At 39.2% G+C, this 16,392-nt stretch overlaps 1 protein-coding gene across 2 annotated transcripts in view; it reads right to left on the reverse strand.

Annotated features, from left to right (window-relative positions):
* KIF21A (kinesin family member 21A) overlaps positions 1-16,392 on the reverse strand; it is an 86,122-nt gene that overhangs the window by 45,110 nt on the left and 24,620 nt on the right. For both annotated transcript variants that reach the window (XM_041474638.1, XM_041474639.1), the window contains exons 2-7: positions 12,039-12,261; positions 10,577-10,759; positions 7,563-7,712; positions 6,786-6,920; positions 3,516-3,683; positions 2,031-2,146 (exon numbers count right to left, since the gene is read on the reverse strand). In XM_041474638.1, the coding sequence (XP_041330572.1) occupies positions 2,031-2,146; positions 3,516-3,683; positions 6,786-6,920; positions 7,563-7,712; positions 10,577-10,759; positions 12,039-12,261 (975 nt within the window). The remainder of the gene's footprint in view (positions 1-2,030; positions 2,147-3,515; positions 3,684-6,785; positions 6,921-7,562; positions 7,713-10,576; positions 10,760-12,038; positions 12,262-16,392) is intronic.

Below are 16,392 nucleotides of genomic sequence, written 5' to 3' on the forward strand. Positions count from 1 at the left end.
AAACTGCAGTATTTGTTAAAATTTAGCTTTCCCATGCATTTTGATTGCCAAAGCCCAGCCAGGAAACCATTAAAAATGTGAGGGTTTTATATACAAATATATATGAACAAAAATCTTCCTTAAAAGCAAAGTGCTGATTTGAGATGTCTCAGCATGTAAGTCACACACAAAAAAACTGGGGGGAAGGAAGGCATCCACATAATTCTCATCAATCAGAAAAAAAGAAAGAATACATACAAGTATCATTAAAGACATTCAGGGGCATCATCTGCTATCTGTACATTTGTGCTAGTTTTGGCTGGAATGGAGTTAATTTTCTTCACAGCAGCTGGTTTGGATTTGTGCTGGAAACACCTCCTACAGGTCCATGATGCAGAGATGCCTGAGCTGCTGCTGAGCAGGGTTTTCAGAGTGTCAGGGCTTTTTCTGCTCCTCAGGCTGTCCCACCAGCAGGTGCACAAGGGACAGAGCGGGACAGCTGAGCCCACCTGACCCAAGGGATATTCCATCCCATACGGAATCGTGCTCAGCATATGAAGCTAGGGCAATGAGACAAAAGGGGGGATGTTCAGAGTGACAGCATTTGTCTTCCCAAGTCACTGTAAGGCATGATGGAGCCCTGCTTTCCTGGGAATGGCTGAACACCTGCCAGCCCATGGGAAGTGAATGATTTCCTTTGCTTTCCTTGCACATGCGACTTTTGCTTTAGCTAACGAAGTGTCCTTATGTCAAACCCTGACTTTTCTCACTTGTGATTCTCTGAGGGGCAGCGAGGGAGTGTCTGAGCGGGGCTCGGCTGCCGGCCCCCATCGATGGCACGCTAAACAAACTCCGTGATTGCTCCTGAAGAACACGGCGGGAGCCGCGGAGCTGTGAGACGCGAAAATATTTGAGAGACAAAGTAGTATTTCTACAGAAGGCCGATTTTAGAACAGTTTGAAAAAAACGTGCTGACTAGCTGGTATATTTGATAAAAAATGTAATGAAGTGCTTTTTGCATTTATTTACAGAAAGCTTAGCAGAGCTATGCTGTTTGATTTCTGCTAATTCTTGAGTTTCTTCCTCCCGTTTGCACTTTTGAAAGTTTCTAGCCCTTATTTTGTTTTTTTCTGTCTCTCCTTTCCCTCACACTGCAGTGCTTCAACTCGTTACTAAAGTTATCTCTCTGCAGAGCATCACAACAGTTTGAGAATTTTCTTCCACTTCTCCCTAACTCCTTTGTGAAAAACCTTCCTACGTTAATAGACACAGGAGCCAGGCATATTGGATCACATAAAAGAACAAGAGTACTAACTTACTAAAATATACTGTGTGGTCCCTATATATTTGTACATGTTAGCATTACAAATACAAAATCTATATTATTTTAATACATTTGTTAATGTTTATTTATATAAAGCATTCAGAGGTCAAAGTTTCCCTTCACTGTATGTGCAGAATGTATACAAATGGATTAATACAAACCCTGGTGAAGGACTACTTTGTTTTTATTAGGCTGCAATCCAACATCAGGTAACTGAACAGATGCATCATAAACTGAGATACATAATCTCTAAAAAGATGGAAGTGACTGTGGGTGGTAAACTGACTCCAAGCTCCTGTGCATGGCAGTCAGAGCAAACAATTCACTGACATTTCAAAAACAAAGTAACAACAACAACAAAAAAACTACCTCTAAGGGAGAAACTCATCACAGCTTTAAAGTGTGCTGTAAACAAAACCTACCATTTGAACTATCTACAATCTACAGATATTTTCATGGGAAGAACTTGCCTGAAAATGGTAACTTCTAAGTAACCTGAAGCTTCATGTCTAGTAAAATATCAATAGCACTGAAAAGAACACCACAAAAAATCCTCTTTAAGATCTTTCCCTTCCATTGACAGCATTATTTGCACAACAATTTATCTCCAGCATCTTCCTCCAACAAGACTTTTATCATCATTTAATGTTCATTTTACTTTCTGCAGATTATGTTCTCATTCATGCTCTTTCACAATGAAATACATAAAATGTTCCAATTTTCATACCTGTTTCCCCCAAGAGAGTCTTGAAGTAGCCTTGTAAGCTTTGAATCTCTGTATGGTACATGAGTTGCCTTCTTGCTTTTATCTCCCAGTGCACTAATTACATTGCCAAGTGCCAGCTATAAAACACCAAATCACGTAACACACAAGTCAGAATCAGCTCCTGTGTAGTTTTATATTAAAACACCTATAAACTGGAGTCAGCGTATTGTGAGATGACAGTTAGCATAAAAGTATTTCTGAAGATTTCTGTATTTTACATTTCAAAATTTTTGTGTTTTCAACAGCGCATTGGATAACTTACGGTCTGGTACCTGGAAGTGCCAAAGTGCTTAGCACAATTCATATGCACTATTAGTATCTCATGTCGGGCACAAACTAAATTTGGTACTACTTAATCTAACAAATATTTGCTCTGGATGATAATTAAAGTTGATCTCTACTCTAATAGTAGCTATAACTTCTTTAAAATGAATTTTCTTGATCTGCTTTATGCTACGTTTAGAATGCAATATGGGGCATTTATATGAAGGAAAAAAAAAACACCCAGAATTTAGTACCTCTATAGTTATAAAGCAAAAATCATCTGATAATGATTTGAGCATTTAAGACTTGAAATTAAAGGCTTGTAGTCCATGGCTATCCTGTTCCATTACTAAAATGATCTAATGCATGTTTATAAACAATCAAACATTTGGCTGTGAAATTATTTTTATGTGGAACTGCACACTCTTGAGTCAAACTGAAGGATTTTGCTTTAGGTGGCGCCCTGTACTGCAAGTTCTTGCTTCGGAAATGCTGCAGCTGCCACCAGCAGATGAAGAACTGCACACGCCCTGCTCGCTTGGAAGGGTTTAAAGCACTTTCAATCTGTTCCACAAAACTGAGGGCTGGACTTCACCGTAAATAAAAGTTCTGTGATCTTATATTAGTTACATCACACTGATTTTCCCCTTCATGCACTTTATGTGCTCTTTGTTAAGGACACAAAGCGTCATCTAGATCCCCCAAATCCTGCTGGCTTTGTGCTTATGTCAATGATGAAATTGAACTGAATGTTCTTTCTCTTCCATGTAATATAACCAGAACTACAGAAAATAATCAATGTCATGATGGCAAGACAACCATTGAGAAAATTCTAATTTAACAATACCCCAGAAAACTGGTACTGTACAATAGCCCAGAAAAAACAAGACATGTTTTCACATATAGAACAGACATGTATTTTTGTGTCCTATTTAAAAGAGTTGCACATAGCCTCCATGTAGCCACGGTGCACAAAACAAAGACATGAAACTGCAATCTCCACTGATAATCACCAGCTCTACATTTCAGTGCAGTTCAGCATTAACAAAAACACTAAATACAGTTAATTAAAAAATAGCCAGAACACGACAAAAAACAATTAAGCTACAAGCTATAAATTTCATTTCTAAGTGTTTTGCCTGGGTTTGTATTACATTATATTGTACAGTTGTATAGTCTTACTAGTCCACAGTTGATGGAAATGCCTTCTTTTGCCCTTTCTCCTGTAGCTCCTGTTCGCTTTAACCTTTCAGATCCCGCCAGATCAACAAAATGAAACTTGGCAGTAAGAGTTTCATATTCATTCATCTCAGAAGATTCAGATATTATCCTGTTATCAGTGGCATTATCCTGAAGCAAAGAAGAACCCACAAGGCTTGGTGAGATCTTTCACATTAACATTTGCAACGTTCAATCAACAGTTATTTACAAAATTACCTCTTCACTATGACCATCTCCTTATTCTCTCCTTTATAACAACAATATTTTGAAACATACTATCTCCATTTTAATCATATGATACTAACATATCATTCTTAAAGACCTAGTTCTAGATGCATGTGATTACAAATTACTATAAGTACAAACTACTATTGCTTCTTGATGAAGAAATTAGGGGATATATCTACGAAAATATACAAGTCTCCAGCAAGGTGAGCAACAAAGTTGTATCTCTCCTAAAATGCACTGTTGAATTGATTATCAAAGGAAACAGATTTTAAAAAACAAAACTTTAATTACATTATTGCCCCACAAAATCACCAGAACCAGCTAGTTCATAAACCTGCCAAATAGCTGAAATATATTTTGATTTTATACCTCTCTAAACCCCATCACCAGCCTCCCTGTGGGGTCATTCTTCAACTTACATTAGGAATTATTGTTGGAAACCATTTCTCCTAGCAGTCAGTACTCCACTAGCACTTCTGACTCCCCCAGAAAACAAGAACAGTAGAGGGAACATTAACAGGTTCCTTTCTCCCTTCCACCGTGCTCCCCCAGGTAATGACTGGCACTTGCTGCAAGCCTCTGTCAGTGCAGGGAGTGTGCCCAGGAACACACTGCACTGGGGCAGGTACCACAGCTCAGCCTCTTTACACTTCACATCCCAAAGCACAGCAGGAAAATTATCCTTTTTCATTAGACAATCCAAACTTTCTTCTGTTGTTTAGTTTCGTTCTACCATTCACTGTAGACTTTTATTTTACTACAAGTGTAGTTAGATTTACTGTCAGGAAAGTAACACAATGAGAAAAATCTTTAAATCACTCACTTCTTGACCTTACTGGTAAGACACCCATTGCAGGGCAATTTCTACTAACTTGGCATGGTGTCAGATAATAAGCATATATCAAGTGTATACTGGATTCATTACAAACTCACAGCCCAAACTACAAGCTTTATTGGGAATTTCTAATCACATTAAGCATAGAAAACCCAGAAAAACCTTAAAAAACAAACAAACAAACCCCAACCTAATCAAAAAGCCAAACACAGACCCTCAGGTATTCTGTGGTGACCTTTATGTCCTCGGCCAGCCAGCCTACAGCTCCCTTCGCTACTGCATTACTGGGGTAATGCAGATCTCTGCAGATCAAACCCTTCTGATGGTAGTTAAATATTTCATGCATCCTTTTGCAGCAGTAACAGAAGAGAACGTGAACTGTGCCACTTCCACAAGGCCAGGAATCATTATTTCTGCGATTTTGATGTTTACACTCTGGGGACCACACTTACTCCCAGCCCTCAGAGTCATGATTAATGCATCCCTTCACTCTCCCTCATTTAGCAAGTGAAGTGTGCATCCAGAAACTTCCCAGAAGCACGGCTGCTGTGAAGAGAGCCCCGGGAGCATGTCTGTGCAGCGCAGCCCTGGCTGCCTGCCAGCCCTGGGCACGGGCGAGCGCGCTCACAGGGGGCACGGCCAAGGCTGTCATCCGAGAAGGAGAAACTGCGTTGCCCTAGTAACAAAGGTCTCCCAAAACTGTTGTCTACAGAAACTTGAGCTACAGCTCTCCTGGCCACCCAATAATAGCTTGTATTAATTTAGATTCCAGGAGCGTTCAGAGGACAGTGTCAGGTCTGTCCTCTACTCTCCTAAACAATACAGAGAAAGAAAAGTGCTGTCTTAAAAAATTAAGGATTTAGCAATGCCCAGCTCCGCAGTCAGATTATCTTGTGCATATCTCCCAAGAAAAGCAGAAACAAAACAGTCTGACATAAGGCAGAAGATGGCCACCTCTTCCTCTAACACAAGCCTCTGTAAAAACACAGGCAGAGCCAGGCAACAGTCCCCTGGGGCAGCTCTGCAGGCGGGGAAGGCTGCAAGTGCACCAGCACAGGGGATGCTGCGCCAACAGCCTGCAGGACACAGGCCCCCAGATGACTTCTCACTCTCCAGCAGACAGTTTGCAACAAAAATTTCCAAGCAGACAGCGTCACCATTCAGTGACTGAAATGCCCTGTGTGGGCTTGGAGTGCAATGCCAATCCCTCCCAAGTGAAGACAGCTGACCACACCACCAAATCCACAGTTTCAGCATGGAAAGCAGAAAGAAGTGTTTCTAGCAGGTGTATAATGCAGGTCTACATACCACAAAGGACCAGGAAGGAACACTCATTTTGCCCATAAATGATTATTTGGAGTATTAAAAAAATAAAAGCAACCCCCCAAAAAGCACTGCAAATCCAATTCACTGTTACACATGCTTAAAAATGTGGTAACTATGGGACAGATGCTACCCAGATAGTATGTACTTTTTAAAAATTATATGCAAAAGACCTTAAGAATATTCAAGTTAAGTCCCCTGAAGGTACTGTAGTTTTCAGTAACGTGGATTTCTTCAGAGCTCTCCCTTTACAACATACACCCAACAGCAACTAACAGCTGAAGAGTCACATGCAGAATATTTTATAGAAGAGATCCATGTTCATTCATAGCTTCAATTTCAGGTGTATAGATTTAACAAAATACCTGCACCACAAATATATAGCTATTTAAAATATATACACTGAGCCTAAGAATTTAATGCTTTTCCACTTGCACCTTATTGGATATCAACAATTAATCTGAAATATCCAAGCAGTTTCAGTTAGGTGACTGCAAGGTTAAACCCACTAACTGCTAAGACACTTAACTGTGCCTTCCCAATTAAAAACAAATTATATTTTAACTTTCTCACTTGTGTATGTTGCAACAAAATACCAAAGAAAACTCTAGAGGAGAATAGGTAGGTTCCTGTAAGAGTCTGCAATTTATGGTTGCCTCTGGCTAGAGGATGGTTACATATGCACAGATTAAATCAAATTATTATAATGCTTAGCAAATTCATCAAGCATTATGATGACTACAGCATCTTACTAAGTGCAATTCAAACAGCAGTGGCTGCCAAAACTATCCCCATTTTGAAAAATGGCTACTAAATAGAAGTTTACCAACAGCAAAAATACGTACGGCATTAAACGCAGGACAGACCCTGGTCTGACACAGGTGTATAGTGAAGATAGCATGGGACCGTGAGCTCTGAACGTTCATCTGAGTGCTGGCAGTGGTTCGAGACAAAGCTCCCAGCTTCAAGCACTGCATCATCTAGAAAACAGGCAACAAGCACATTGCATCGCTTGCTGGCTAAAGGAAAAATGCTCTATGACTAAAATTAAATTTCTCTCTTTGTTATGCATTCAGTTCCTATACCCAAAAAAAAAAAAAAAAGGATAAAGATCCTTAAATAAGCAAACTAAAAGTATTTTTTGTGATTTCTGTAAAATACTCAAATCTTTGTATTCCTCTTTTTACTGTACCCTAGTACAGTACATTAACATTTTATTCAGATTTGCAGTGAATAGCAGTACTGATACTGTTTGTATGTGAATAGCAGTTTATTTCACATCACCCAAATGCAAAGCTTTCATTTCAAAGAAAAAATAACATATATAAGATTTGGGAGATCAGATTTAGATATATGTCAAAATTCTCCCAGCAGAACTATATTATGAACAAAAACCTGTTCCTAGCTTTAAATGAAAGTGATATGCACTTAGTATCAAATATATCAGATTTAAGGCTACAAAGAATTAAGAAAATAAAAATTTTTACTAGCTTTTCTGCTTAAATTGCCCACGAGACAGATATAAGCTAGCATGACCTCTATTTTTAAACAGCCATCAAAGCATACAGACATTTTTAGAATCTACTTGGCATGTTACAGTGTAATTTATTTCCAGTTATCACCTCAGATTCTCCATTCACAGTTCGGGTTGTAACGCCAACTGTATAAATTCCTCCTGCTGAATCTTCATGTATTTTAATATTTGATTTTTTATTCTTTGCATCAATATCACGTGTGGTATCAAACAGATCAAGAATTTCTTCATTGTAAAGCTGAGGTGAAGAAAAAGACAAAAAACATTTTCAGAAGGAGTTCCTCCAACGACTAACAAATTTGTGCATGGCACATACCAAAAGTTGTAAAAATCCAAATGTCTCAGCTCCCAAAAGATGTGAAACATACAAACTTACAAGGACAATAGGTGACAGAGCAGCTGCAAATTAAGTGACCTGCACAGCTTCCTATTATGCCACCCAAAGATGCGGTCAATTCCTTCACGTTGCCAGATCTGACATAAAATTCTTCACGAGGGAAGAGGAGGAATCTGGTGCCAGCAGAACAAGAGTGGTTTCTGTGGCAGGCACCTGCTGTCTTCAGATTTAACCTTGGGCTTTTCTTTTGTGGATTCAGTTGGCTGCACCCTGCTTCAAACACTTCCAACTCACTCCACTTGCTCTCCCTGCCATTGCACCTTTCTTCATCTCCTCTCCCACACCTTCATATTTCTATGGCACTCATTGAGACAAATTCTTCCTGGGTAGGAAGGAATTTGACATATAATAATAGTTTTTGTGCAAGCTGCCTCTTAAAGACACCAAGCATCAGTCCAAAAATACTATGGCATGGCTTCTGGAGCAGGGCTTTTGCACTCCATAAGAATATCCTCAACTCTATGCAGTGTTTAGATTGAATTGAAGATATCAGGGGGAAAAAAACAAACAACCCACCCAGAAAAAACATTATCCCACTGAATTTCATGGCTGAAGTCTCTGCCTGTGTACCCTGGAACATATCAAGTGTCTCTAATTTAGTTATACTAATTCATGTCAGCAAAGCTCAGCCCAGACGAATTCAATTCCTGATCAAAATCCTTAAATAGCAGTCAAAGAATCACTACAACAGATCTGTATTCACACAAGGTACTTTCTCACAGTACTGAAAGTGACTTTTTCCTCTCAAAAGCAAAAAGTCGTCCCTGAGAAGAAAAAGCTCAGCATTTCTCAATGTGATGCTTTTAATCCCTTACATATTAAAAAAAAGTATTATATTTCATTATTAGGCATAGATATTCTATGTAGGAATCTTCTTACTAATGTTTTATCTTCATAAATTCCAATAAACTGATGCCACAATTTGGAGCCGATCCTGATAATGCACCTGCAATTGGATGGCACTGCATATGCCTGTCTTTTGGAAAAGCAGGAAAGCAAGGAGTTAAGGGAGGCAGACTGCAGCCAACTAAAGAAAGGCAAGAAAGTAGCAAACAGAAGTCACTGTTCCCAACAGTTATCCAGCTGTACGACTTCAAAGTTATTCCAAAAATACAATCTTGCTTCAACTTGCTCAAAGACTAAATTATTGTTTATGCAATCCAGCTCTAATGGTAGACAGGATGGGAGGAAGAAGATACTTTTTGACACAAGAGTAGTGTATAATATCAAACTAATCAGAAAAAGCTCCTTCTGGGAAAGCCTCAGTAAAAGAAAAAAAAAAATGTACCAATTAAAATGACATTTTTAAAGGGAGAAATTATTATATACATCATTTAACTTTTCTCTAAATAGACAGACAAGACAGGTTTTAGTATCTACAGTTCAGCTGAAATGCACTGTAATGGCTGCAATTCTTCACACCATTCTCACTGTAACATTTAATCACTGTCCACTGCAATTATGGGACTCAGTCATATTTGTAATGTTATGTCAAAAAACACAATAAATTCAAAAACCACACTGGTTACTGCTCCCTGTGCTACTCACGTTGCAGCTGCCTAAGCAAAGCTGCAGCGCCCTGGTGCACAGGGAGCATTCCCCCAGCACATGCTCAAGCCAACTCTCTCTAGGCAAATATTAGCCAGAGCAACAAAACATTCTGCATAAGGGTAGCAACGACAAACCTAGACTGACACAAAACTAATGCCAGCTTGTTAATGACTAAAGGACTTGGTTTTATTGCTGCTGAAGTAAACTAGCAGCTTTTCTCATGGGTAATATTGAAGAGGGGGTTTCTACCCCCAAGTAGATAAAGTTGTACATACTGAAGTAAGCAAAACAAACTTACACCTGCTCTTCCTAAAATTGATTCTGCCTCTCTGTGTGCCTGAAGTATCAGATTTTGCAGCTTGGTAGTAAATGTAAATACGTTACACCCAAATCAATCAATCTAAAGAGCAGTTCCACAGCCAGGAGACACAGTATAAAACCTACAAGGCATAAAGCAACACCCGCTGCAGGTCAGAAAATCACAGATGTTATGGCCCCTTACCAGTAACTGTGTCTACAAGAAAGCACAAGGGGAGCAGTTTTTGGCCACAGTACTGACCAGGGTTTTTTTTCTCTGAGTCTAAGAAAGAAGGGAACAGTGACACTGAAGCCCAATCCTAAACCAGTGGGAACTGCAGAAAGAAGTAATTTTGTGCTAGGTTTCTTCATTGGTGAAAGAAAGTCTTCTGAACAGATTTTGAAAGCTAAACAAGTTATGGCAAAGCAACAAAAGCAGGCAAAGCATGGTCACTACGCAAAGCCACAAAGTACAGTTAGGGGGATTTTTATAATATTTTGTTTTAAAGCTTTGTCAAGAATTACCAACAGGCAAGAGCAAGAGAAAGGGACAAATGATGACAAACAAATACTTCTATTTCAAAATAACACTATGAAGAGAAGTAGTAAAATAATTGGAGTAAGATAAAAAGACATTTTCTTAAATTGAAGAGCTGAAGCAAATCCCATAAATTTTCCTTTTGAAATCTTGTCTATTAATTCAAAACATCTTGGGAGAAAATTTAAAACAAGCAACCAGAAAAAAAAATAATTGGTTTTCTAAAAAAAAAAAAAAAAAAAAAAAAACAAACCAAAGAAAAAATAACTACAAAAAAAATCCACATAAAGTTACACCCAAAAATGTGGATCATATTTACCTCTAAGAACTGTGCATTCACTTTAAAATCTGGAGGTGGAAGTCCTTGCTTAACAGCACCTTGTTTTTTTTCTTCAATACATCTGAAAAGGTGCTTAACAGCACGTGATATGATGCCTTGCTCCTCTTCTGTTATGTTGACATCAAATCCAGTGCCCATGGTGTATGTTTTGCCAGCACCTGTCTAATTTGAAAAAGGAGTAGTCACTAGAACATGTTAATAGCACAAATCATCAGAAATACAGTTTGTGCACACTAACGTTGACATCAACCTGCCATCTTTACAATAATAACACACACAACAACAGGTCACTATGGAAAATGGATAAACAGCAGAATTTGGACAAACTCTATTGTTTAATCAGAGATCACAGACAAGAAGGCAGTGAGCAGTTCCACCTTGCACAACCCTTCCTCTAGAAACTTTCCCTACCCAGTTCACATCAGCCTTGAGCTGTCTCCTCTAGGTCAAAAGATGAGTTAATGTTTCCAGCCAAGGCTGTTAATTGAAACATGTATTTTGAAGGTAAAAGCAGCATTTGCAATTCTTTACTGAAGTAGATCAAATGACTCCCTTAATTAAGATGTCTGAATACCTCAGGTATTATATTCCCATTGTTCTCACTTTATACTAAAGAATACAAGCTCTATCTTCACTAGGAAGATAAATCTAATTAAATATGAAGTCCAATAGAAGTCAAAGTAGTGTAGTGTTTTCACTTAATTAATGGGTCAAGTCTAAGACAAAGATAGGATCACAGAGCTGAACATAATCTGCTAAACTGGATCTGCAAACTGCTTTGTTTGACTAGGAATAGACTTCACCTGGCTAACTTGAGATGCAACACCTAAGAGAGGTGAAATTCAGCATCCAAGACCACATTTTATGTCATCAACCTGTAAGGGACTATTCGGAAGACAGTGTATGTCTACACTGTGCTCAGCTTTGAGTGTGCCCAATGTACTAAGAGGGTGTGTTCCTGATGAAAAGTTCTGACTTTGGAATCTGAGCTCTACATTTTGCCCACAAGCAAACAATGTGGTGGCCTGAAGTTCTCCAGGATCTATTTTTAAAAAGCTCCTATTCCCAAAAGTCTCTAAAAATGTAGTGGCTTGAAAAGTTGCTCAGAAAAGAATCTCAGTACAACCTATCTCTATAGTTGAAGTAATATGGTCAATAATTTGTATTGTTGCATTGAGGTGAATTCAGGAATTATATGGACTGATACTCCTTTCAGTATTACTATTAAATTCAGATCTGTGGCCTATATATATTCTGTGTTTCAACTGCCGGTCTAAACAGAATTTATATAAACTCAACACTCGCCTAGAGAGTAATTCATTGAAAATAAACCAAAGATGCTAAAATGAGGTTAATGTCTTCAGAAATTTAAGAGAAAAATCAGTTTCAAAAAACTGTTTATCCCAAAATAAACACTTTAAAATAAAATTGTGAAGCTTACCTGGCCATAAGCAAAGACAGTGGCATTATAGCCTTCAAAGCAACCTTCAATCAGCTTTTCTATGCACTGTACATAGATCTCTTCTTGCTGTGAGTCAATGTTAAAGACATAATCAAAAGTGAAGGCCTTATCTTTTCCCAAGAACACTTGAGGTTCACCAGGTGTGACAGATGTACAAATATGGCATCCTTCAATCTTCTCTTTGGCCAACTGTGGTCTAATTCTGTTTTGGAAGAGATAAAAACAAATATTAGAAATTCTCATAATCAAAAAGAGGAGGAGTACACAATATAAATACGGGATCTGAGAATTCCTTAATGACTGAGAAGTGAGAATCTTTCTTCACCAAGCCAGAAGGTTTTTGGTTGTCTGAGCCACAGTACTGACTGTATCAGAACCCCAGCCATAAAACTGCTCACGCAATGACACCATTTTTTCTGAAGGTTCACCTACTTCAAGCAGAGGACCTGCCTAGAACTCTGAGTGTTTCTGTATGTTTATTATGCATTACTGAAGAGTCACTTTTCTATGTTGTTTCAGACTTGGAAATCAAGCTTTCCAGTTTTATCAAACTTCTGTATGCTTTCATTGTAAAAAAAAAAAAATACAGGCTAGTTTAAATAGCAATTTGGGAGCAACACCTAGTTCAGCTGGTTAGAGCCTGGTGCTAGTGATGCCAAGATTGTGGGTTCAGTTCCTGTATGGGCCATCCACTCAAGAGCAGGACTTGAAGATCCTTATGGGTCCCTACTAACTCAGAATATTCTCTTAAATGAAAGCCTCCTTGCTGCAAGAGCAATGACAACAAGGAAAAGGCTCAACTGCTTCTTTCCTTTTGTCAGAAAAGGAACTTGTACAGCCAGAACACTTCTGTGAAATGTTCTGGGAAGTATCAGTGAAGTATACCTTCAGAAAACAGAAAAAGAACAAGTTCTAAAGGTAAGAGTGTCTCATTCCTCATTTTTCCCCTCTAAGGCAAATTTCAGCTTTTATTTCAGTTTTTTCAATTTCTTATTTTACAAAGTAACTTGTAGAATATAGCTTGAACTTCTTATATTCTATAGTTTTATTAATTCCTCCGCATTCTTAACGCTCTTGCAGCCTCATCAAAATTGAATTCATGTACTGGCCTCATGACTAATAATGACTGCTGAAGCTTGTGATTCCATGGGTTTAATGATTAACTATCAAGAAGAAAAACTCTGGCCCACTTAACACACTGTTCTAGCTGTAAGTAACTAATAATTTGCTTACAAAGCTACCTTTTCAAAAAGATATTTCCAAGTTCCCAAAGCAGCACCAAAAAAACAACCCAAACCAAACACACAAAACTCACACCACAACACGTGCAGGGTGCAGTTTGAAAGATGCGACAACGAAGGCTAATAAGAATGATAAAAAGACACAGTACAGCTACATACAAACAGAAACTTGCAGTATTTTATACAGATCCTCCAATTAATAAAGCTTCAGTGTGGCTACTTTCAGCTACACAGTGTTGAAGATCTGCAGGGACAGAGTATACTTAAAGGCACATATTCATCTCATAGTCCGTGCTTTAAGGGCCACATGCACCTTAATGCTCTGTTCAGAGTAGCTGTGCTGCCTTGAAGCAAATTCCCCACCATTTTCAGATATCACATGTTGGTTTGGATCACAGAGCAGTTTCGGTGTGCACAGTTTACACCCCCTTCAGAGGTAACTAAGCCAAAATGCTTGACTCCAAACACACAAAACTTGTTCCAAAATCTAATGGGAGCATAAGGGCCCAAAGCTACCTGCTGATCTACTGGGACTGTGCCAACACCTGCTGATACAGAGAGAGCTGGTCTCCAACAGCTGAGTGGACTGCTGCAGACCAGTTATGCACGTTAGATGAAGTTAGAAATATCCTGCTTGAAAAACACATTTAAAAAAAAATCTCACAGAGCATGATGTATCTACTCTTTATTGCAGATTCTGAATTTTTAACTGACGGATGTGCACTGCTATCAAGAGTATTTTTCAGATGTTTCATTCTGAGCGTTTCACTATATCCCATGTGTGACACTGGAGATTAACCTTAATTTATCTGTGAGGTTTGTGCACATGAATTCCAGTAGAGAAGCTTCATTAATGATCAGGAGGTACCACCCTTGTCAGCTTACCCTCTCATGTAAAGTGAAAATTAAGTAAACCTTTGAAAAATATCTTTAAAGAAATGATTATAGGATGTGCCAAACAGGCATAAATATTCTACAACTAGTATTTGCATTTAAGGACACAAAGTGTGTAATATAGGTCAAATTTTCTCTCTAACAACATCATAAGGAAGTTTTTTCTTCTTTAAATGAAATAAGAATGTTGAAAGTAATTCAGGATTTACATAACTCCTTCAATAACAACCAACTTGATCCACTTGTACCTGTGTTGGCTGAACACAGAATCTGATAAATATGTACAGAAGCTTGTAATACATTTACTTCCTTCTAAATTAAAGAAATTTTGGTAATAAAATAGCTTTTATTTCTAGGTAGAGAAAGTCTTCAAAGAAAAATTAATCATAGGCCTTTTCTAAAAGCATTCTACACAACTGGAAGGTCGAGCAAATAAAACACTGCAGCTTGCTGTCTAAAACAATATTTAGAAAATGCCTACTCAGTAGGTTATGCTGCTGCCTTCTTCTGCTGCTGTGAAGTCAGTCAGAGAGCAAGCTCCTTTTTCAGACTAAGCACTCTTATTCCTCCACTAATCCAGTGCACCAGTAGAGAGGCCATCAACTGTCCTTACAAGAATGAACTCTGAGTGCTCGTAAAGGTCCAGGGGCATGAACACCACTTCTCCCCAGTTCCAAAAAGGCTTTTAGCAACAACTTGCACAATGAAGCTGACAAGTTTTTTTAAGAAGTTTTTCTTTACATGTTTTTAATTTTCTTTCAAGCATAGAATAATTTTCTACACTGATGAACTGATGCAATTATGACAGGTGCCGAATAAATTTCTCCTTCATACTACCAAGTAAAGGCTGACTGACCATGAAAAGGAACAGCATGCCTAAAATATCAATGATTTGCATGATAGTTATTACAGTGATGACAGGACTGTAAAGCGAGCAGTTTCGATGTCGCCCAGCAGATCCTTCCCATGAGAATCCTCCCGGCCCGGTCCTGCCTCCCCCGGCAGGCAGGCAGCGCCTCCCCGAGCTGTGCTGCACAGCAGCCAGCTGCACACACCAGCCCACAGCTGAGCTGGGGCTGTGTCACTGCTAGCAGCTTCCTACCAGCTCAGCCACTTCCTCTGGTTCTAACACAACACTCAGAGATCCAGCAGTGATGATGGTGTCCTTCCTCCCTAACTTACCACTAGATCTGAAGGCAGTGCCAGGAGAAAAAGCAGCATTTCACCAGCACTTAGGCAACACAAAGGAAAAACAAAGCAAGACTCGCCACAGCAGGGAAGCTTCACGCCAAAGAGAAACTCCCTTCTCGTTCTGTCACTGGTCTTACAGAATGTTCCACTCGGCTATGGAGTTGAGAGGCAGCAGAGACAGATCATGACTGCATCAGGTTTGAATGACATCTCCCCCCCAAAAGAGATGTGCAGGCAAGAAACCTTCATCACCCAACCCGAGGTCTCCTCAAGGGACACTTCACGTTCTGACATCGATACAGCTCTCTTGCTAAGTTTGCCATGAAGCTAATGTGATGTCCTCAATGAGTAAGCAAGAGATTCCTCCCCTTCACCCTGATTTCTGGCCACTTAAAAACAATGTGAGTGCTTCACCCAAACCTCAAGACTCTCAGTACAACTGTTTGTACTGATTGTGTGGTGCAGCAAACAGAAGTCCTCATGCAAGTCGGATTCAGTTCCAGCACGGCCTATAGGAACATCTCCTCCTTCTCCATCCCACACATGAATTGGGAAAGTGATTTTCGCTTTCTGCTTACAGTCAAACAATTTCCACTCTCACGTCTCAATGTGGTCACTTCTGCCAGCAAAGCAGGCAGCGCCCGCACTTTAAAAATGTGAAAGAGTTCATTCTGGTCATCTCTCCTTGCCCAGCCTGTGGTCTGGCAGTCTGCCACTGAGATTTTTTTCCAGGACCAATTTGACTTCACCCATTTTGTCTTCTACATGGCCCTACCCCACCTGTTTTTCAGGCTACTCTCTTAATTGCAGACAATCAGGTTTTCTACCTATTTCCAATCACATCTCCTTAGATGTGGCAACTTCCCAAACAACATTTTGCTTTCCATCCTTCCCTCTGCTCCTCTCCAAAGCATGAACACACCCAATTCTTGTTTACGCTTACTTTGCAGCACCTCCAGGCCACACACATGAAACTTAATCCCCTAAATCTCTCCAGCCTCAGCACA

The sequence above is a fragment of the Pyrgilauda ruficollis genome, unplaced genomic scaffold (genome assembly GCF_017590135.1).
Source record: "Pyrgilauda ruficollis isolate IOZ18807 unplaced genomic scaffold, ASM1759013v1 scaffold33, whole genome shotgun sequence".
NCBI classification, from domain to species: domain Eukaryota; kingdom Metazoa; phylum Chordata; class Aves; order Passeriformes; family Passeridae; genus Pyrgilauda; species Pyrgilauda ruficollis.